This window comes from Eutrigla gurnardus, assembly GCF_963514095.1.
Source record: "Eutrigla gurnardus genome assembly, chromosome: 6".
Classification (NCBI taxonomy): Eukaryota; Metazoa; Chordata; class Actinopteri; order Perciformes; family Triglidae; genus Eutrigla; species Eutrigla gurnardus.
In genome coordinates, this window is record NC_139920.1 from 4,100,247 (window position 1) to 4,123,749 (window position 23,503).

At 42.4% G+C, this 23,503-nt stretch overlaps 1 protein-coding gene across 4 annotated transcripts in view; it reads right to left on the reverse strand.

Annotated features, from left to right (window-relative positions):
• Nucleotides 1-596: 596 nt before the first annotated feature.
• Nucleotides 597-23,503, reverse strand: part of ect2 (epithelial cell transforming 2) — a 62,301-nt gene continuing 39,394 nt past the window's right edge. For 2 of the 4 annotated variants that reach the window (XM_084011830.1, XM_084011829.1), the window contains 7 exons: nt 22,138-22,257; nt 20,318-20,456; nt 17,947-18,101; nt 16,251-16,358; nt 13,175-13,309; nt 10,780-11,339; nt 597-1,799 (listed from right to left, as the gene is read on the reverse strand). In XM_084011830.1, the coding sequence (XP_083867956.1) occupies nt 10,806-11,339; nt 13,175-13,309; nt 16,251-16,358; nt 17,947-18,101; nt 20,318-20,456; nt 22,138-22,257 (1,191 nt within the window). In that variant the 3' untranslated portion in view covers nt 597-1,799; nt 10,780-10,805. The remainder of the gene's footprint in view (nt 1,800-10,779; nt 11,340-13,174; nt 13,310-16,250; nt 16,359-17,946; nt 18,102-20,317; nt 20,457-22,137; nt 22,258-23,503) is intronic. The other 2 variants (XM_084011832.1, XM_084011831.1) reach the window with 1 other exon arrangement.

The following is a 23,503-nucleotide window of genomic DNA, read 5'->3' on the forward strand; positions in this document are numbered from 1 at the left end:
ATCATATTAGCCTACTAGTAAACATCGCAGCAGGGCAATTCAAGTGTGGTTTTACGGTCCACATACATATAATATATATAAATATACACACACACACCTACCTGCTGGTTATCCCATGCTGCCCATTTGTCAGCATTTGTGGACTTGGGTTTACTTTCTTCAAACAGTCGACTGACTGTTGGCTCAAAAGCAAATTTAAAAGAGCAGCTCTGATTCATGAGTGGAAGGGAAACTGGGAAAGTGCACTTTTTGTCTAGAGGGATCCAGAAACTTCTAAACCAACTCCTACATCAAATAAGCAAGAAGTACAGACAAGTACTGCGGAGCAATGATGAGCTCGCTTCAAAGTAGTATGCAAATCACAAACAGGCCTTCAAAGGTCCCAAACTCAAGTGGAACGCCAAGACTTCGCCGCATCAAACACTTCAAGTCCCACTGAAGCAGCTTAATCGGCGATTATCAATAATATCTAAGATTGCAAATAAGGGTCGTCGTGGCAGAATTCAGCTTTTACAAGATCAGATTGAACAATTTATCAATGCAGAATTCACTCAAACACAGAAGGAAACCTCAGTCCAGGACATAAAGAGGAAGTAGTATTTATTTATATACAAACATATGTAATTAGTGAGAATCCCCTACGAACCAATGAAATTAGTGTTTTCTAATCTTCTTCTATACAAGACAAAACCTTCAGGGCCACGTTTAAGTGCATTTAATATAGAGATGAAAAAATTATGTGAAGCTCAATGACAAATACAGACCTGAAAAGGAAGAGAAAAAAGGAGGAAAAAATGTATTCTTCAAGAATAAATACGTACACAGTTACGACAATCACACAGATACACAAACACTGTAAAACATCAGTAAAAAGGAAGACGGCTGTACAGGGAACACAAGCACAAGTGCGTTTATTCATCTGAACTCAATCACTTCAATGTTAAAATAGAAGCTTTATAAAAGCTGGAAGCTATCAGAAGTTTCAATGTTGAACATGGGTTAATTACAAGAATTAATATTATATCAGGTAAAATGAATATACCCCACTACAATAAAACAACATTAAATGTCAGTTAACATAGAAGTAAGAAGAAGTAGTCAAACTTCGAACGTTAACAACCTACATCTGTTAAATAGAAAAGCTAAACATCTAAAGTTATATGTTATTTTACTTCCCCAAAGCAGAGTGAGCATTCAGGGTAGTTTAAACCAGAAGACAGACAGGTCTGTGGTCAGTGTTCACCAGCGAGACGAAGTAGAAAAACAACAGACATTAACAGTGGCAGACAAAAAGCAGAGCATCCTTCATTTTGTAGGGGTAAAGCAAACGTTCCACCGGTGATGACGGAGCGCCTGGTGGAGTACTGATCCACTTCCTCCGTCTCAGTTCAAGCAGGGTGGATGTTTGGGAGGATGCACCCACCGCCCGGTTTAAGCTGACTACGTTGCATGGTCGCCATTGGGTTGAAGAACAACTCATTAATTGTCTCAACCTTTCTGGAGCAAACCTTCAGCTACGAAGCATCCTAACAGCAGCTGGGCATCTCTGAAGTCTTCAGAGCACCGTTCCAAACGCAGTCTCCTCTGGAAAGTCTCCACAATGGACAAATAACGTAGAGGTAACTTCCCCTTTAGATGGAAACACCTGTGTGGTCAGGTCGTCCTGTTCAACACTCAACGGCAAATGAGGGGAAAGACGGGTCGGCGTCTCAGAAGAGGTGGGTGGTTGAACGGCTGAACGTGTGGTACTTCCTCTCAAACATGGTGGGCAGGTTGACCATGGACGGGGAATGGTGTCCCTGGAATAGAAAACAAGGGGCCAAATGAGAACAAGAACCGTGTGGGTGAAGGACACATGACAATGTTAATACCCACACCATCATAAACGCTGTGCCATCACTACGACCAGAAACAAGAACGGCCAGGAAGAGTTCAACTCAAGCTTCAGGTTAGTTAGTTACGTCTTTAGAGGAGAAACCATCCCTCCCACTTCCTGCTTCCACTTGACACGATGAAGACGGAAGTCTAAGGCCCCGCCCACACGGAAACGTTTGTGTGTCAAACACAGAAGTCTTGCACATTTGGGCCAACCGTCATGTAAACACACTTTTTTGAAACCAGGGTGAAAAAGTCAAAAATGCCACCCTTGCATTTCGTTTAGACGGCAAATACGCATACGATGATGTCATCGCCCCGCCCCTCGACATCTCATACCAACAACAATGGCGGCCTACATGCTTGTGTCCGTGCTGCAACAGATATGCAGCCTGTTGGGGTTACTATGGCAACATATTCTGCTCCTCTGACACTACGCCGAGTTAAAAAGCATTACGGACTGTTTGTATACAGTGTTCAAGCTTTATGCGCATGCTCCATCTCTCTTCTCCGTTTTTGGTGTATTTTTGTAGCAGAAACAGCGCCACATATAGGCCTGGAATATGTACTACAGCGTGCTGAGTCGTTTATAATGGATGTATTAGGACACAGATTTTCTTGAAACGACCCCAAGGTGTTGGATGTGATTGGTCCTAGTGTGTAAACAGCAGTCATGTGCTCAACCTGCTTTCACCTCCCATCAAGTGGTTTAGATCATTTAAACTTTTTTTTAAACATTTCTGGCTAAATGTGTCAGATTGTGTGACTGCTCGGGTTCGTTGTCCCATCACACTGTGTTGTAGCAGCGCTGCTGAACACAGTGGGATATGGACCGAAGCAAAAACTAGAAAATGATGTGAATAAACTAAAAACTCCTTTAAATAACCCCGAAAAAGCAGTTAGCACAAGGCAAAGCACTATGCATGTATGTTTGGTAAGTGTTCACTTCTACAACATCCTAACTCTTTAAAAGCAACAGTGTCCCAGTTCAGGGTCTACATCTTTTGGAGGATCCGGCCTTCGCAGTCTACGTTGGCCAGTCCTTCGAAGAATGCAAAATTATAATAAACAAATCCATATTTAACGTTGTGCCCATGGACTCACATACGATGTGGATCATAAAAATCTGGGTTTTCCCATCATATGCATTTTTTATAGCACCTAAAAGAAATGAAAAGAACACTTTAATTGAGTTTAGGAATAATTTAAACGGATTTCATTGGGCCGTAAGTGTGTGTGTGTGTGAGAGAGAGAGATGAGGTCGGTTTATGAACTCCAGCCTGATTTTAATTACCGAGTGCACAAAGACAAACGCCGTTACTCGCCTCTCTGCCTTCAAAGACGAACGCTGGCACCGAACATCAAGACAGCCAACCTTTGCCAACACAACCACACTTCAGCTGCTTCCCACCTGCCACACACGCACACGCACACGCACACGCACACACACACACACACACACACACACACACACACACACACACACACACACACACACACACACGTAACCCACCAGTCGTGGGTTACATGTTAGTGAGGTGCAACAGAGCTTCAGAAACACCGAGCAAATGAGCAGATTAACGGCTGCTTTCAGTGGAGGACAAGGTCAGGTCAAGGTCAGTCCTGCTCACAACACCAACACGTCTGACTCTCATTACACACCCGCCATATCTAAGCTCTCATGCTAATGAACGCTTCATTTCTACAAGTGGGCGTGAAAGTGTCTCTATTTTCGATTCAGTCAGCGTACACACATTCAAACACACACATTGACAGATTGTCGCTGCCTTCAGTGACATACTACCGGTGTCATGCTGAGGTGTTCCCGCTCTTAACACTAAAGTTTACCCAGATGTGCTTTTTATTGGAGCAAATTAAGAGGTGCTGATCACAACACTGTCACAGCAGCATTTAAGCAGCTCCACTGAGGCGCTCGGACGGCCGCAGCAAAGCCGTGTGACGTTGCCATGCAATAAGAAAGTCGTCCCTCTGCACCAGAATCTGGAACAGTTAACAGCTTAAGTGTCTCCCTGAAACAGTTCAGGCAGCATTTATTTGCATTTTTATTTGATGCCGTGTTCACACCACATGTGAAGCAGATTTTCACCTCATGTTACTCATGTAAATATGACCACAGGACCATTTTGTGTTTATTTGCTTCACTCAAGCTAGACACGCCGCAGAGGAGCTTCCCTCCACGTAGACCCCAACCAGGTCTCCTCCATCACGCTGAAATCACCATTATTGGATCTATCAAGACCACGTGGGCTGGTTAACCACAGCTGGAGGAACCCAGAATAAACTTGAGCTGTGATTTAATATCAATAACCAGATGAAAAGGATGCTGAAATAACTCCATAATGATGGTGATCAGTAAAAAGTGTGAAGTCATGCTTTGTTAGATCTGTCTGCACGACAAGCTAACTACTTTTAAAACGCGTGTTTTCTGAATGCTAACATCGTAGCTGCTCCGCTTGAATCTGGCGCTAAAATACTACATGAAACAACAACTTTGAGGAGGAACACACAAGGTGAACTCGCACTTTACAACAGCACCCCCAGTGGTTGATCAATACATTACAAAGTGGAGCTGTTCTTCTGTTAGTCGTGGTGTGACAGGGACAGGTCAAAGCTCTGGAGGGAGGTGACTGACGATGTGTCCAAAGATCCAGCCAAGAAGTAAAAAAAAAAATGGTTTTAAATCTTGTGATTTATTATATTTAATATTATTCTTTATCATGTAGCCTAGACAAACTAAGATATTAAGTTGATTTAATGAACTCATTCACAATTTTAAGGAATCTGAAGCTTAAATATGTGAATAGCTAAATGTGTTAAATGTGATAAAATTCTTGTTTTAAAGCCATCTGCATATTATGAACATAACAGAGGACAGAACACATTCATGGTGTCATTTATGATAATGACGGGCAATATTTATGTGCATTCCTTATTTATACACCAGCTGTACGAGCAGTCGGAGATTAACCAAAAGTTTGGAGTGACTAACATTTTGATGAATGCAGAAACTTTTTCCGTCTGCAAACAGTTTACGCACAAATTTGTTCTCCTCACGTTTCATCAATGAGACTCGATGTGTTTGAGAGAGACGGGAAGAGAAGGCGGAAGTCTGTGAACTATCCGTCACATTGTTTCTGTATTATTATTAATAACCAAAAATGTACATATGAATGAATTTTCTAACTAGTGCGTCCCGTCCTAGTTAAAACATAGTCCACTCCACCCAGCCCACTTATTGCAGATCATGTTAAAAACACTAATAATAAGTTAGTGGTGGGGAATTTCCATTATCAGGATAATTATAAATATCGTCACTTGAAAAAGCGGTCTAGCTTGCTAACATGGTAGACGAATGAAGATCACCTGACCCTTAATCATCAGGCTTCTGCAAAGGCAACTAAATATGGACCCGACAGTGAACGGAGGTGGGACTGTATGAGGGCAGCTACTACCACTTCATTCATCCCGGCATACTTGCTTTGGACAATCATTTTGTCGTGTTTCATGAAGCACCATTGCACTAGTGGAATATCAGTATTGCCCAACCCTAAAGTGAAGTGACCCATTAATTGATATTAATTACGTGAAATCTGGTGTGGGGAGAAACTATTGGAGCCCTGAGTGATCACAGATCTGCTATCTGTTCCCGTTCACTCACTTTGTGGCTAATAACCATCAAACAGCTCCATATTCAAAATGACAGAGTGGTCGTTTTGCATCATACATATAGAATATTGAGGGGCTGTCCCTGTTTTTAAACAATGAAACATACTATTCAGCTGCCCTTTCCAATCCAGTAACTTTACTTTGGGTTAAATCATTAAGTAATGCAATGCTATTGTAGTGGACTGGTGTGTTACTCAGGTGGATTTTGGTCAATTTAGGCTCCAGTTGTCCAGGTCTATGCTGGTCAGGGTGCTATACTGATGGCCCAGTAAGTGCTAATAATCATTAGCAATTCTAAGGCTGTAATGAATTATGTAAGGAATCCATCATCTAATTAAAATCTAATGTCAGGTTATCAGTCATATTAAATGTGTGGCTCTGCCCCGGCCAGTGCGGCTGACTTTATTTTCTAGAACTTCTAATTTATCCTACTTATCAATCTGTAACGGAGGCAATTGTAACGCCCCCTTCGTGTCTGTAACATGGGGAGGTAGACATTTAGTTGACTCTTGCCGTTATCAGTCTACAACGTTGCCAAAGTCAGCTGAAAACATTGTTAGCCATGCAAGTGTCTGTCCATTCAGGATGAACGACGACAACTTAGCTAAAGCATAGACTGTATACAAGAAGTGGGCGTCGTCATGGTGACAGCCTATTGTTTGTGGACTAAAGTTTTAAAACCTCGAGGTCTGCATTTTGGCCATGACCATCTTGGACTTTTTGCAACCACTGAAGGAAGGGGTGGGTGGTGATTCTGGTGTGAAGCTGTTAACAAAGTTAGCTTCATAGTTCAAGGTCAACTTTACAGCTAAGTGTTAAAGTCATCTTAGTAGCTAACTGCATTGGTAGTGAACTGTCAATCAGCAGGTAGCCCCGCCCCTAAAGCATCCCCTGCTTCCTGGTCTGTTTGACTCTAAATGGACCATAATGTACTAAATGAACATCATGCTGGATTGAAGAAGACTTGAAACCAGAGATTGAGACCATTAACTCATGTTTACTTCTCTCTTGATGTATTATCTCAGTAAACATTGTAGAGTCATTTTCTCATAGACTTCTATACGATCAGAGAGGAGTCGCCCCCCGATGGCCAATAGAGAGAATGTAACCATTGACTTCACCTTTCAGAACTTGGGGTTTACTCCTAAGGTCAACCCTTTCAAATCTAAATTAGATTGAAATGTGTCCAATATCAATATATTGGACACATTTCAATCTAATTTTGACTAATGACATTCCCTTAAGCCTGAGCTGTAGTTTTTGCAGTGCAGTGGTTCCAAGCTGCTCGATTAATTGCACTTTCACGTTGTATTCCAGGAGTGCATCATTGCATACTTGATTTCTGTGCATACTTGTAGTAAAGGTGTTCATATTAAATGTTTGGTGAGAATGTTTGATTTAAAAAAAATAATAAATAAAATCTAAGTCGACTGAAGGAAGCATTTGTATTTTACCGTTGTGTCCTGAAACATGATACTGTGACAATAGCTGTGCATTCAATATGTCTTAGTGCAGTATGTGCACTATGCACCACTACTAGGTGTTCAGGGTTTTACTTATTTTGCAGGTTCTTCAGTGTTTCCCGCAGGATTTTTTTCAGCAGCGGTGGTGTGGTCCCCCGGCCGGAATTTTTTTGTACCCTTTACATTGGAATGCATGAATCTGGTGCACTTTGAGAGGAGAATATGCACTTAAATCCTATTCAAACAGTCCTGTGTATTACTGTAGATGGGATTATTGGTGTTGTAACTTTGCCTTTTGTGTCTTCATTTACAGATTTTTATATTTTTGTATAGTAATATTTAACAAAAAATACCACAACGCAAATATAATTTGCACAATTTATTTACAGATTTTTGCCTAATGCTTAAACACTAAACATGGTTGCTATGCCCAAAGCATAACTGTTTTTTACATAAGACACTTTGTTCAAAAATGAAATCTCCTGCAACAATTGGCAAAACACATCTTTTTAAATTATAAACCTAACTAAAATTTGAAAAGAACACAGACTCACACACATGAAAAATAAAAAATAAAGCTAATTGAAGACCAATCAGTGTGAGCCTTAGCACTACAAATAGACCTCAGGTGAGCTGCTAAGCAGGTGCCACAGCAGCGTCTCTTTAACCTGTCTGGGTCAAAGGTTTTTTCCCTGCATTTATGCTAATGACCACATGCTTACAGGCGATTAGCATAAATCCCTAACTAAAATACGCGATGAAAACGGATTTTATATGGCAATAAAGAACAACAACGGATCTAACAGTATGGATTCATTTTTCAAAGTTCCCGAAAATACCTAGGCTATAAATTCCGGACTGGATATAAGCTCCTGTAAAGGCTATGAGTGATCCCAAAAAGAGCGACAACACGCACACACACACATAGGCCTACACACACACACACAATACTAGAGGAAAAACGGCACGGAGGTTGCGGTTTATAGATACAATAAAATGATTGGGCTCAGAGGGTTTTTAACACTGGTGGTCATGTAGCGACACATTTTAGCAACTTACTTTCTCTTTCTCTCTCTCTGTCTGTCTCTCTCTCTCTCTGTCTGTCTCACTCTTTCCTTCTTTCTTCGATCTTCCGCTTCACTCGCTACTGCTAGAATCAATGTAACTTTGCAACCGTGTAGGGTAGCCTACTGCCAACAACTGCCACACTCGCTGTGTATTTTTCTTCTTTGATGTTGGTTACGTGACGATGTGCCGCGTGCTGCGCAATTGACGTTACGCGCTGTACATTTTCTAAAAGGAGATACGTAAAAAAAAAAAAAAAAAAAGTTTATTTATTTATTTTTTTAAAGGATTTTTATTGCAGCGGCGGAGAAAATTCAGCAGCGGCGGCTGTGTGAACGTGGGGGAAACACTGTTCTTGGCCATTCAGTCCGTCTTAACAGAGCGTGTTAATAGAGGCCTGAGCTTAAGCCAACAGATCCTAACATCTTTTAGTTCCTTGATGACCTTTGCTGTGGTCAATGCCGACTAATGTCAGGACAGCAGTCATTTGCCATCTTCCGAAAAAGGCTCAGGTTTAGACTTCACCTCGATTCTGCATAGCATGACTCACTAACAACCCCTGCCCCCCCCCCCAAAGAAAAAGCACTTCCATGTTCTCACCTATTTGATCATAGCACTGTTGTTCTTAAGGTATGTTTGCTGAACAGCTACTACTTTACTCAGACGAGGACCTAACACTGGTTCTATTTTATAGCTCTTTATTGGCAATGATATGTTGTTTATTTCTTTCAACAAATGTAGTTATTGTAAGTCGCTTTGGACAAAAGCATCTGCTAAATGACCTAAATGTAAATTATTTCAAGTGAATACAATACACTGAAACACTGATGTATATACTACATAGTGAATATATATGGATTAATAGCAGGACTCAGTAGTTAGTGTGAGAATGGATTTTCATTTATTTACTTGTTTGAGTGAATTCATGCATATTTAGTGTGACATTGTTTCAGTTCCATCTAATTTAATGAGAAATGGGATATATTAGCAGCTGCCTTCCCCACTAAGAAACCTCAGAAGGTTTTATCCACACATCTAAACACTTGAAGTGTAACTTCAGTATTTTCAAACCTGGACCCGTTTTTCTCCATCTTTTTGTGTCTTTCACTAAGTGACTAATAGGGACAAATATTTTTGAAATTGCTCCAGTATTGAGCCGCTGCAATGTAATTATATCGGGCAATTGCACACTGTCCATTCTGGTCCACTCAAAGTGCTGGGTTTGGCCACTCCCGGGCTCAGATTGTTATTGTAAGCATCCGACAACATTAAGGAAAGAACCCTACAGAGAAGTACAACCTCATCCGTTCCTCTCCGTTTGTTATTGTGTCATGTGACTTGCTGCTGGAAGACATTGGAAACTCAAGTGAGCATTGGACAGAAGTGCTGTTGTTGTCGTCAGTCTGTTGTGTTGAGAGCGTAGTATTGTGTTATCTACCAGGTTTTCAGTGTCGTGGCTAAATATTTAGCTGATTTCCACAACGTGGATCACAATCGTCTTTTGGATTCTCATTTTTTAAATTATAATGCGACGTGGGTATATTTAAAAGGTGGAGTCTGTCATTCTAGTCCAATACAGTTCTTGTCAAATTTAGAATCCTCTCTCACACACAGCGGTCGGTGTAAAAGACTAAATATATATATAATTCTTCTTGAAACACTGTGGGCTGACTGCAGCTGTAGGTTATTAATGGGAAATACTGGATTAGCCATGGAAGTGAGAATCGTGTGAGTTCTGTGTATCAAGCAGCAAAAGAGTTGTAATTCTTGAAAACTGAACCAACCCTGCTGCCACACTATAGACTGGACCGCTCTGTGACCCACAGTCTGTCAAAATGATGATATGCAACACTGCCATTGTGTGATGTCATAAACATGAACACCTTCCAGATGGGTAAAGCACGATACGCACCTGGGAAGGGGTTAAACTGCTGAGGTGAATGTGGGACAGAGTGTGCCCAGCGACTCAGCAATCACAGCGTTAGAATGTAGGACAGATAATACGTGACCTGCCACCACAAGTTAAAGCTCAGACGAGACGTCTGGCTCCCACCAATACATGACATTTTAATTCCAGTGAGCTGTTTTTGTGTAAACTAGCCAAAACACACAAAGAGCATAGCGTCCAAAATCAAAGGCATGCCCTGACATTTGGATTTGAACTTGATATTTTCCTTCAACTTAGATCAGACCTTGGAGTTATTTATCAAGAAGCTGCTGAAATTTGCTTCAGAATCCAAACAACCATTTATAAGGATGGATCTGCCTCTTTTATGTCGCAGCTCTACACTAACCTGGCTCCATTATATCAGTTTGTACCAAGCCCACTATTAAAATCCACCCAGTGAACAATCCCAGCCGCCACCAACAGTTAGTAACCCGGGTGATTCATGAAAACAGAGCTTTTCCAAATCAACCCTTAAAATCTCTGCCCTGTACAATCTGATGTGGGGAGAAGCATTACATTTCTAACCCCCACTTATCTAATCATTGGAGGTCAGAGGTCAGCTGTACAGCAGACCCAGATCGTTGGGTCTCAGCTTCTAAGGAGTTGATTTGGGACTAGCATCTCCCACGGGGGAATGTTAAAAGACCAACAGACTATACAGCAGGTAGTAAGGATTAATTTGAATTTAAATAATTATTGGTGCACCCCTAGAAATTACACCACAATAATAAGTTTGCTCACATCAGAGTCCGGGACTTAGCGGTGGTTTAGAGCAGAGTCTCCCTGCGAGGACTGGTCAGGCCAGCTTTGCGTGGGTCCAATGGGACTTGGGGATCCCTGCATGACTCAGAAAAGGTCCCGCCTTTGGCATTAACAGGCTGAGGAGCCGGGAACCTTAGCTGGAACCCTACAGAGGGTAGGTGTCTGGACACGTGGTGGCTAGATTTTGGAAGGTAGTTTTTGGAGATTCGGACAGCTGGAAGTGAGGAGGAGGGGGGGAGGGTCGAAGAGGCAGGCTGTTGGGGATTGTAGAGGCCTGAAAGAGCTTGTGCTGGTTGGGACAATGGAGCATGAAGGATGGATGTGGGTTCCTGGCTGCTAGGGCAGAGTCTTTGGCTGAACTCGGGAGCAGTGTTGGGGCCGGGGCTAGGGGCCGGGTTCTGGGCTGGGCTGCAGGGGGTTCGTACACAGACAGGGACCCTGGCCCTGACAGGAGGATTGTCCAGTGAGTTAGAGCGCTGCACCGCTGCACTGCTCTTGGCAGAATCACTCAAACTGAACGTTGAGGCAGAGCGAGACATCTAGAGTACATAACAGAGGGGAGACACATATGGAGCAGGGATTTACATATCATTAAAAGAAACAAACCAAGGCAGAGAATAGACACCCTGTAACGGAACTCAGGGAAGGAGGAAATCCTCAGAAGCTAAAACTTGAGAGAAACAACTCTGTTCATGTGAAAGAGTATATAAGGCGAGGGAGGAAGAGACTGAAGATCATATGAAATAAGAGAACATGTTAGGTGTTAAGTTTAAGCACAGTATGAAAGTATTTTAAATAGACTACGCTGTTAATAATAAAATATCCTGCTTCAATCAGTGAGCGACTATTTGTTAGCTACTTCCTGATGTTCCTATATCAGAGTAGGCAAATGGATCCTGTTCTATTGGATTTTGGTAGAGATGTCCCAGTAAAGTGGTTTTGTCCCGAATCATCAGTCATTAAATATAGAGTATCTCCTGATCTAATACTTTCCTAGATTACACAGCTGCACAGTGCTCACCTCAAGCACATTAAAGTTATTAAAATGAATCCAATAATTATACTTGGCAATTAAATAGCTCTGCATTAAGACAAATAGCGCCTGCATCCAAGCAGTGTTTTTTCTTCTTCTTCTTCTTTGAACAAAATAATGCCGTAGCCTTTAAATGGCCGAACCCTCTCTGTGATATTTTTGGCCTCTCTCCCTTTAAAAGCGTCCTCCAGTGTTTGTTGCCTCTGTGCAGCCTTTGCCCGAGTTGAAAGCAGCTGCTTGCGTTGCACTGCTGTTGATAAAAGCATCACGAAGTAAAGTGAAACTCAAGATGGGATCAGGCTCAATACAGCAGATACCATGGGTTAACAATGCCTTCAACAGCCGCAGCACGGCTCTTTGAGATCAGATCACTCCTACATTTGGTTTACACTCCACCAGACTTGTAATCCCCTACATGGATCATCCTCTGGTGGGGATGCTGGCTTCCACCTCACTCTCCCAGCATACCGTGTTTATAGGTATCTAGATGCATTTTATAGCCTCGTGCTCATTAGCCAAAGTTTTCTCAGCAGCCCCAATAAATGTCCTTTTCTTTGGATGCAGCAGTTATTGCTGAGATTCACCTTCTCTATTTGTATTACAGGGGGTAGCAAAGGCACGAAGGATAAAGAACGCTCTGCTCCCATGGGCTTGAAACTACAGCTATATGAATAGAGGGGAAATAAAGTAGTATTCCGAAAATAAAAACATGTAGTGAGAACAAATCATTGATAAAAACACAGTTTGATAAAGCAAACTTTGCGTGTTATGACGGAAAGTGGATTTGCAATTAGTTAGTTAGCTATAATGTGCTTACCGATGGACCATTCCTAAACTTGCACATGCTCAGTTCTGTCCGTGTGTACATTTGTTGCATGGCCTAAAGAAATATAAATACAAAAAGGAACACTTTTTGTTTGTTATAACCACCCGGCCATCAGAGGCACTCCCTAATGTAATTTTATTTTTAATTATTCTGCAATATTAGATTCTTCAATTATTCAGCCATACAGCTGCCAAAGACACTGCATGCAGCTGTGCCATCATGGATGGATGGAGAGATTTGTTGCCTTGTTCTCAGTAAAGGGAGACAGAGATGGAGGGAATAATAAAGGAATGAAGAACAGATGGACAGGTAAACGGACAGAGAGACAACCACCAGTATTAATTGTGTTATGCTGTTGCTATAAAGGGGACAACACGGTCACATTTTGTATTGGACATTTTAAATTCAGGAAAGGTATCAATATACAATATTAAAGGGAGTATTGATGAAATAAGATATTGGATCTGAAAAGGCATCACATGCTGTCTCAAAGTGTAATAAACTGAAAGACTTACTGCCAGCGTGGAGCTGCTGCCGATGCGGTTTTCACGACTCAGCATCTGGCTCTTCTCATCTGGAGTACTGTTGGCCATGAATGCCCTCTGGATCACGCGCTTCGGGGTCTTGGTGAAGGAAAATGCCCTCGTCACCTGGCACACACACACAAAGCCACAGTTAGCATCGCTTACTGTATTCTCAGACACTTCATGTGGAGTATCTGTCAACAGCACTCTTTTTGTCTCAATTGCACTCAGTGCTCATCACCTCTGAGACCAATCATACATCCCGTCGCTCTTCACTTCAACAGTAACGTATCACGTCACATCACCAGGCAGGACATGGTGAAAACAACGGAAACGCCTTCATTAAAGGTCGAGTAGGTGATTCTATGCAGAAACACTTTATATTATAATGCTTGAAATTATTGTAACATACTGATAGCAATCAATACAATACATGCTTTGACATAAAAGAAATGTTAAAATGTCATCTGTGGCCGAGGCAGGACTGTAAAAACCACTTCCAATCAAAAAAGTCAAGCCGGAGAAAATAATTGGACGGCCTGCCCATCTGTCAATGCTTACTTCCTGGTTGCACTCGTTTGGCGTTCTGGGGGAGCAGCATTGAACAGAGGTCTGAACGAAGGGGGCGGGGCTTGGAACAATAGTCTGAACGAAGGGGGCGGGGCTTTGAACAGAGGTCTGAAATAAGGGGGCGGGGCTTTGAACAGAGATCTGAAGGAAGGGGGCGTGGCTTTAAACAGAGGTCTGAACGAAGGGGGCGGGGCTTTTAACAGAGGTCTGAACTAAGGGGGCGGGCCTTTGAACAGGTCTAAACTAAGGGGGCGGGCCTTTGAACAGGTCTAAACTAAGGGGGCGGGCCTTTGAACAGGTCTAAACTAAGGGGGCGGGCCTTTGAACAGTGTTCTGAACGAAGGGGGCGGGCCTTTGCACAGTGTTCTGAACGAAGGGGGCGGGACTTTGTCGGTTCAGCGATGGGTTCAAAGTCTCTGTTGCTTTTCCAAACGACTTACTGTGCCTTTAGCGGAAGGCTTTGTGAAACGACTACATGTGATTTATTAAAAGAGAATGTGGCGCATGTAATGATAATCATAATTATAATGTTAGTTTGCCAAATTAAGGCAATGTTTTGGGAGCCACATAAATCAGGTTATTATTTAAACTGAGTTTAATTGCTCAGTTTAAATCTCATCATTACTTGAGCAACCATCATCATTACTATTTGGTCAGAACTGCCATGTTGCAGTTTACATCCAAGTCTGTCCAAAATGTTATCACAGTCATTTTAACAAAAAGAAGTCTTGCATAGAAGTCTATGAGAAAATGGTCCAACTTGTCTCCTGATTTATTATCTCACTAAACATTGTAAACATACGTTTATGGTCTCAATCTCTAGTTTATTCTTCAATACAGCATCAGGGTTGATCACTGATCATTTTCCAGGACGTTTTCAGCGATGATCGGTGTGACAGACAGGTATCACACAAACACGAAGACGTTGTGGAAGTCTGATTTAAGAGATGTGTGACTATTGCTAGAACTTTTAAATCATCTGTTGCATCCTTAGAAATGATTTGATCACAGAATAATATAAAAAGGTGTGACTCATGGTGAATATGCCAACTTATATAGTCTTACAAGTCCAAGTGGACGTTTGTGCCATTTTTTTTTTTTTTTTACATCCCTGAGGGTTTATATGCCGTTTATTCCTGAATGGGATGTACGTGCCCATAGATGAACAATATAATGCCCACATGGCAGTCACTGGAGCGGAGGTATAATAATACCAAGACCTGACTATGTACTGACTGCTTCAGTGGAAAAGAACTAAAAGATGAGACGGGAAGAAAAAATAGAGTTTTATGAATTTAAAAAGGACGTTTCTTCCTAGTCTTTCAGGCAGGTTTTAAACGTACTATCTTAGTTTCCACAAAGTGATGAACCTCATGACAACATTTTGCCATAGGTAGTACTATAATATGCTATTATGATGTACTTTTATCTGTTAAGTACTGTAAGTAGTAGTTGATGACAGCTGTGGCCGTTTTCAAAGTCACCATACTATGAATCTGGAAGAAGCAGATACCTTTGCAACGCTAGAAGAGATATTGGTAGACTTAGTGGTTAGACAGTCTGCCCGTCTTTAATCTCTTAACCTTTATTCTCAATTCTCCGTCAAATGTGTCTGCTTTAAAGTCAGATAAACCATTTTTTTCCACACGCTGCTCGACAATGTCGCATATCTTTATCTGCTTGTTCCAAAGATTCCTTCAGGCAGTATCATGCTTACATCCAGTTAAATATTCAAATCCTTTAGCTGCCCTGTCTGGATAAGCTGGAAAGAGGAGCTAAGAAAATCTCAGGCAGACTTCGATGCCAGCCTATTGTTTTATGAACAATGACATCAAAAGGGAAAAGTCTGCATCCGATGTCTTCTGTGTAATTTCATTCATATTTCTGTGTAATTCAGCAGGAAGTAATTTAGAAAGTCCTGTCCGTCTGAACTAGAGCTGTATCTGAATGAGGACACCGGGTTGACTTCAGGCCATCTCTGTGAGGAGGTTGAACCAGCAACCGCTTAAACGCCAGTTTCACCAACTTCACTGTGTTCAGCGATCGAGGCCTTCGGAGGAGTGAACAGATTCCAGTTGTGCTTCCTGTCAACTTCAATCAATCAACTTCAGCAAAGCCGACATGAAATAAAATAAAACATTAAACAAAACAAACAAAAAAAAAATAAAATAAAAATGACAACTGGATGGATACAACAAAGCTCATCCAAAACTGACAACCCCACTATAAACTATACGATTTTTAAATCAAAAAGTTTAAAAAAAAGTCATCTCTCTGAGCTCAGCTGCCTGTTCCTATTGAGACGACCTCTGGTGGTGTCTGCTGGTCACTGCAACGCATCACATCAAGACAGCATCATAGAAAGAGCAGCGCCTGGATTTAGGACGGTATTGAAAATCATACCGTCAGGACTTGTAAACACCCTGGTGTACCGTCAAACCGCCTCATCAGGACCCGACCAAGGCTAAATGTGAGAAACTGATCCTTCTGCCTTTACCTTTTTAGAGGTCTTCTTGATGGCCCTGGAGGCTTTGCTGAGGGTGCTGTCCATATCCTTGGTGCTGACCTGTAGTGAGTCTGGATCCGTGCACTGGATCAGGTCCTCCTGGTGACCACACAGAAAAAATACAGCCTCAAACCCGACATCATAAATCATGACCTAAAGCTTGCAATTCATGCAATCAATGCCAATAGACACATTATGCTTTGCTGTTAAAACAGCTGCAGATATGGATGTATACTAGGACACACACACACACACACACACACACACACACACACACACACACACACACACACACACACACACACACACACACACACACACACACACACACACACACACACACACACACACACACACACACACACACACACACACACACACACACACTTTATTTCTCACCCCCCTCACCCTGCAGTGGCTTGTTAACAAGCAGGGCTCTATCTCGTTGGTATTCACATTGTCGCTCTGACCCAGTGATAACAGCATTAAGAATGCAGCTGTGAGGTGCCAGGCAGACCAGAGGCCAACATCGCCCCCTGCTGCTTGCTCTGATAAATACAGCGGACAGCCTCACCTCCACATCTTTCTCTGGAATTATCATCATTACAATTTCTAAGCCCATAACAAGTTGGTTTTCCATAATCTTCCCAAACCATTAATGGATCAATGTGGCAATATTCTTTCTCTTTATCACGATAAATCCCTTAAAAAGAAAAAAAACAACAACAACTGGGAATTTGTAGAAATAACAAGTACTGCCTGTGTATCCTGTACTTCTCTGTGCACCATTAGTGTACAAAAACTATAAAAACGCATCAATGGTAACACTACTGTACTGGGAGACAAACTCCTTCATTACCATGAACATACACGTGTTTATTTTTAAAGTTAAAAGGAAAAAATCCAAAAGCCACTGTCCTGCTGCTGGTATTTCACAGCTGAAAACGCTCCCCAAGAAAAGCACGCCTCCCTATTTAAGGAACTATCAATGTGTGTGCTGGTGAGGATGAAGGCAGTCCTGTAGCCGTGAGGGAGCAACATGCTAGAATACCTCCCTGCTGATTCAAGTGAAGGGGATGACCTCACGCTCACTTAAGGACGTATGACCTTGATGATGGAGCAGCTATTCACATTTGGTTTTTTTTGGTTTTAACAATTCTTTAATATTTATAACTGCTTCACTGATAATCATAATAGTTCAAAATGACTGTCAGTTAATAATTAATAAAACATGTTTTAAAAAGCTACATTTTCGGTGACTTATGGATTAGGCAGACCAAATGTCTATTAAAAATGTCTCACATTTTGTCATCTTGCATTATTTTGTCCTTTTTCCAGTTCAGACCATAGCCTGCTGGAACGTCCTGTAATATACATACACATCCCAAAATATGTTGAATCACTAGAAACGACCCACCAGTGATTACACCTGTAATTGGGATCAAACTGAAATGTCTGAAGTCCTAACGAGGTTGTTGTGAAAGAGCTCCAAAACCAAACCAAATGGTTTTGGAGAGAAAAAAAGGCTCTTTTAGAATAAACTCCTGGTGATGATTACAGAGCTCTCACAGCTTTCCTCCCTGCCTGCTGATCTGTGGAGCTACCTACTCTCTGTGTGTGTGTGTGTGTGTGTGTGTGTGTGTGTGTGTGTGTGTGTGTGTGTGTGCGTGTGTGTGTAGCTTCTCACCGCATCAGCCCTGCAGATGGTGTTGGCGATGTGGCGGCAGAGAGTTCGCAGCCAGACGCTTTTAACGGTTTCCTCTCCAGCCAGTTGGAAGCTGAATAACAAGTTCTCCTGTTCAGTCGGAGGGCGAACCACCAAGGCAAACGCATTCAGACAGTCTGAGGGGAGGAAGTGAACAGACCAGAGGAGGACAGACAGAGATAATGAACAGTGACAGAAAGAAGGGAGGAGGAACAGAGTTGATATAGAAAAGGATGAAGATGGTGGAGGAAGGGTGTTGGACGGAACGAAAGGGAAGAGAAACAGATGGAAAGATAAGAGCAGACAGACGTGGTGGAAGAAAGACAAATCAACGTTAGTGCTTCATCCAAACTCCATGAACATCAATCACTGCTGCTCTCTGTGTGAAGGCAGCGTATGCATGTCAACATGAAACTACAGTAGAAAAGTAAGTAAACATCACATTATGGAAGAAACACTTTCTTTCAGACCTCCTGTCAGCCTGAAATGTTGGATGCTTTAAGCAGGAAAAACTAAAGGCCTTGAAAAGTACACACACACACACACACACACACACACACACACACACACACACACACACACACACACACACACACACACACACACACACACACACACACACACACACACACACACACACACACACACACACACGCACACACACACACACACACACCGCTGATCCGTCGCCGTGGAAACCTAGCACCACCCTGCAGTTCCCTTCAACTCTGCGGGACTGTTGCCGTCTTCGATGCGGTTTGCACCGTAAGCCGACAGCTCAGACATCGCCATGTTGAGAACCACTTTGAGTTTTGGTTTGAGCATATTCAATAGTATCACTTTAATTGGAAACCAATTCGATTGTGGTAATGAGACATGCACGGAGTTTACATTTTACGTCTGAAATGACTGTTCACAATCAGTGCACGATGTTTACTGTGCACCATTTACTTTGGCTGTCTGAATTTGATGAAAAGCATGCTCCACATAGTGCCCTGCTATTAATATGTCACATTTTATGATGCAAAAATTGGAACCTCAATTTATATTTCAGATACGAGTATTGAGTGTCTGTGTTATGGGGAAGAGTGAATAAGAGAATAAGTGATTTTGGACGCAGCTCAATTGTTCCCTCCTCAACAGGCTCGGCTCATTGGGATTCATCATGTCCATCATACTTGCATGAAATGTAGGCGAAATGAATGGGTATGAAATGGGAATCAAATACAACTTTGTTAGTTCCAATACTGTTGCCATTGCAAATTGCAATGATGAGTCATGTTTGTGTGTCAATGCCTCGGCCGCCCATGACCCTGACGCTGGTTAACCGGTTTTCCGTCCTTGGACCACTGTTGATCGGTACTGACCACTGCAGACCAGAAACACCCCGCAAGAGCTGCAGGTTAGACGATGCTCTGACCCGGTCCTGGTCCAAGTCACTCAAATCCTTACACTCGCCCATTTTTCCTGCTTCTAACACTCAACTTTGAGGACAAACTGTCCACTTGTTGCCTGATGGATCCCACCCACTGACAGGTGCCATGGTAACGTGATAGTCAGCGTTATTCACTTCACCTAGTGGTCATAATATTATGGCTGAGCGGTGTATATGCATCATACAGCCACCATTTTACCTCCATGTTTCAAAAGTGTTTAAATATGACATATTTATTCCAAGCATTCATCATTTGTGTCTAAACAGAGAGTGAGCCGACATGAAGACAGACATTGCCCATGGGCCAGCGGAGAAATGTGCTTCTGGCTTGAACAGCCAGCCTACGGCTCTTTGGGACACTTCTGCATCCATGGTGAACCCAGTGTTCGACAAATCAGATGATCTTTCAAAGATACTGAGTCTTTGGTATTATGGCTGTGCAACATGCCTCATACAAGCTTCAGATAATGTAGTGGAATACATTGTTTGCACAGGAGGACGACTGTGGATTTTGTCCCCCATCACTTCCATAGAAAGAGCATTAGGAAGGGATGTTTTCATGGCCAGCAGGAACGATTACACCAAACAAAATCTGTTTCAACAACCACATAAGCACCGCACCGTTGAGATTTAAAAAACTGTTGATGAGTCGAAGGGAACTGAAAGACAGTGTGAAGCATCCTTGACTGAACCATCTGTGAAATAGCTTAGTTTTTCCTGCTTAAAGCATCCAAATGTGTTTCAATACATTGAGCACATTTCGTTTGTCATTCTTTTCAACATTGTGCTTTCATAACTGGGACAATCTGAGAGGGTGTTTAACCATCTCCGAGTATCATAACGGAGTGCGTTTAGAGAGAAAGACATAAAACAGTTAGTGTAAGGGTTTACAGCGTCTGCATGTGTTGGATCCGTTACCGTCCGTGTCCTGCAGGTCCAGCACTCTTCGGATCTGGGACAGTGGCATCAGCGCGATGTGTTTGAGCGGAGGCGGTGGTCTCGTCTGTCCCAGCGGACTCTTAAACGTATTGATCACCTTGTGTCGCTTCTTCGCAATCTGCAGAGATGCACACAAACCAACTGATGCAACAAAAATGAGACGGCAATTTTGGAGGTAAATGGGAAGGAAGACAACTTGTGAGTGCTTGGTTGCTGTTCAGAAGTGAGTGTGGGTGCATTTTTGCAGCATGTGGGTGAAGCTTCTATCGGTTACTTGGCAATAAATCAATGAGGCCTTCATAGAGGTAAACGATGCAACTCATTAATGCCACATTAATTAGATGCTGAGAGAGAAGAAAGAGAGAGAGGGGGAGGGGAGGGGAGGGGAAGAGAGAGAGAGAGAGAGAGAGAGAGAGAGAGAGAGAGAGAGAGAGAGAGGTTGGTGGTGGAGAGGATAAAATAGGACACTACATCACAGGTGATTGCTATTTAGGTGGTGTGAGTATAGAGGGGGAGAGTGGTTATATAAATGTGAGAGTAATCAATGGTTAGTGGAGATGGAGAGGAAGGGTGAGGTCACCCACTCTAACATTCCACTCATTATACATACAGGACGACATGGAAACAAGACAGACAAACAAACAGACAGACAGACACACACACACACACCTCATCTCTTCCATGAGTGGCTGCCCTGTTCATGCGATGTCCCTCTGCTAATTAACGTCACAGGAATCCATCACCTTGTGAGATGTTGCTAATCTCTAAAAAGCCTCCTATTGTACTCAACACTGCAAGAGCACATGAGTCTCAGCATGAGCTTAATAACATGCTGAGATTCATGCTGAGTCACTCTTCACAAAGGACAGCGGAACAACGCATATAATACATGATATGTTATGATTGTTGGAAATAGACAGCGCTCCCAGATGCCCCACTGGCTGCTGGCATTGATCGCCTGAGACGAAGGATGAGAATGACAAAGCTTCATATTTCCTTTCTATACAGGCTTTTAACCACAGACACACACATCTGACTGGATGGGAAACAGCATTTAAAGTCACTTTCTTGGACAAGCTGTGAGAACAGGCACTGAAAGAAATGAAGTTTTTGCTCAACCTGTGAAAAACTCCAGCTTATTTATTTGAAAGAGGACCTGTTATGCTTGAGTCCATGTCCAAAGGGAGTTACTCTCCCAGAAACAGAAACACTGCTCCTGAAGTGCTTCAAAAATCTCCATTGAAATCTTGTCTTTTCTTCCATACAATATCAGCAGGATATCTTAACAGCTGCTAGAATATATCTATAAAAAAAAAAAAATATATATATATATATATATATATATTCCTCAGCAGTACAGCTCCTGTTATCCGGTTATAATAAGGGGCGGGACATTTCTGACAAACACACTAAGTGGCTGAGCAATCAGAGCAGACTGGCCTTTTTGGGAGGGAGGGGCATGAGCTCAAACAGAGCGTTTCAGACAGAGGCCAAGAAGAGCTGCAGCACAGCCTGATGGGAATAATACATTAAAAGCATGTAGAAAAGTTCTAGTAAGAACCTGAAATACAAGTAGAAACCAGAAAAAGATGTGTTTTTTAATGATCCAGTGGGTGGGCTAAAGACTCATTACTAAGGTCAAGTTACACTTTAATGAACTGAAAGCAGCGACTGTTAGATTCTAGCTTCAACCTTCACTGACAGTGGTTCATTTGAGCTGCTAGCATAAGACTCAATGAAAAGTCTCAATCTACAGCCATGATCTGTGGTAAAGCAGGCAAATTAGTGTGCATTCTCACCTCAAGGCAGTCATTGAAGAGGAAGAGTGTGACATGTTGTCCGCGGTCACAAGGCTGGTCTCCCAGGGCGACCGTTTCTACTCGGTAAACCAGACTGCGATGGGAGGACAGCAAGTTGGCCTGCAGAGAAGACAGAGCACAACAGTTACGAGGAAAGATAGAGATAGAGACGAGGTTAGAAAAAGAGACAATGATGGAACTGTGACAATGGGGAAAAACACACAACATAAACTGTGTGAGGTCATCAACAGTCACATGACAAAACATCAGATGTTTTTTTTTATTGTAGCAGGCGATATAAATCAAACCGCCCTCAGATCTGTTTGAATTCCACCATGTCCACACTAACCCACCAAGGGAAACAATGACCCTTCACCCTTTTTACATGAACACTTTGGCCAATCAGATCACATTTCTCTTCTCTTTCTGCCAACTTCCTCCCTGCTGATTATTCAACGTGTGGACAGATGGAGCTCCAGCAGCTCTACTGGACTGGTTTGACAGCACCGACTGGCACGTGTTCAGAGATACCACCACCCAGAAAAACTAGGGACCGGGACCATACTTTTTTTTTTTTTTTTTTTACAAGTACTAACATTGGAGTACTTGTCAATACCAAGTACTGATATGAGTGCTCAACATTGCAGTTCCAACAATGACTTTGAAAAAATGTTCTATCAAACCATTTTAGACATTTTAGCATTCAAGTTCCTGATACAAACTGTTTGCAGTAGATGTTAATAATGAACCGTGCTATCAGTTAAAACACATATTACAAATTTTTAAAAAAACAGCGCAAAATACAGAGTAGATGCATGAAGGAAAACAGCTGGTTAAATTCCTCAGCTGGTCCACACACAGCTGACAACCTCACAGCTAAACTAATGGATGTGGTGGAGATTTACTGGGAAAGTGGCTGTATGTGTGTCCAGAACAACGCACGCAACACTGCGGCTGCTAACTGTCCAAGACGGGTGAACTGGAAACTGCCTGCTTTGATGGATTTAACCCGTTTGTTGCAGCTGGACGGCTTATTCACCTCCACTGATGAGAGGTTTCATGCTGCTGTAGTCTATCATGTGTGGATTAGTGGAGTACTTTTACCAGTACATGAGCACAGTATCGGTGCAACCCCAAGGAGAAGCACATACTTTTTGAAGAGTGACATAGTTGACATCATCATCAGCAAATGTGTGGTCCCCGTCTCCACAGGACCGGTCTGATGAGAGTGAATATGAGGGAAGCTGCTGGGCCTGATATCATCCCTGGCAGTGCACTTGGAACATTAGCCACCCAGGAAACGGTTGTCACCACTGACATCTTCAACATATCACTGGCACAGGAGTGTTCCCACCTGCTTCAAGAC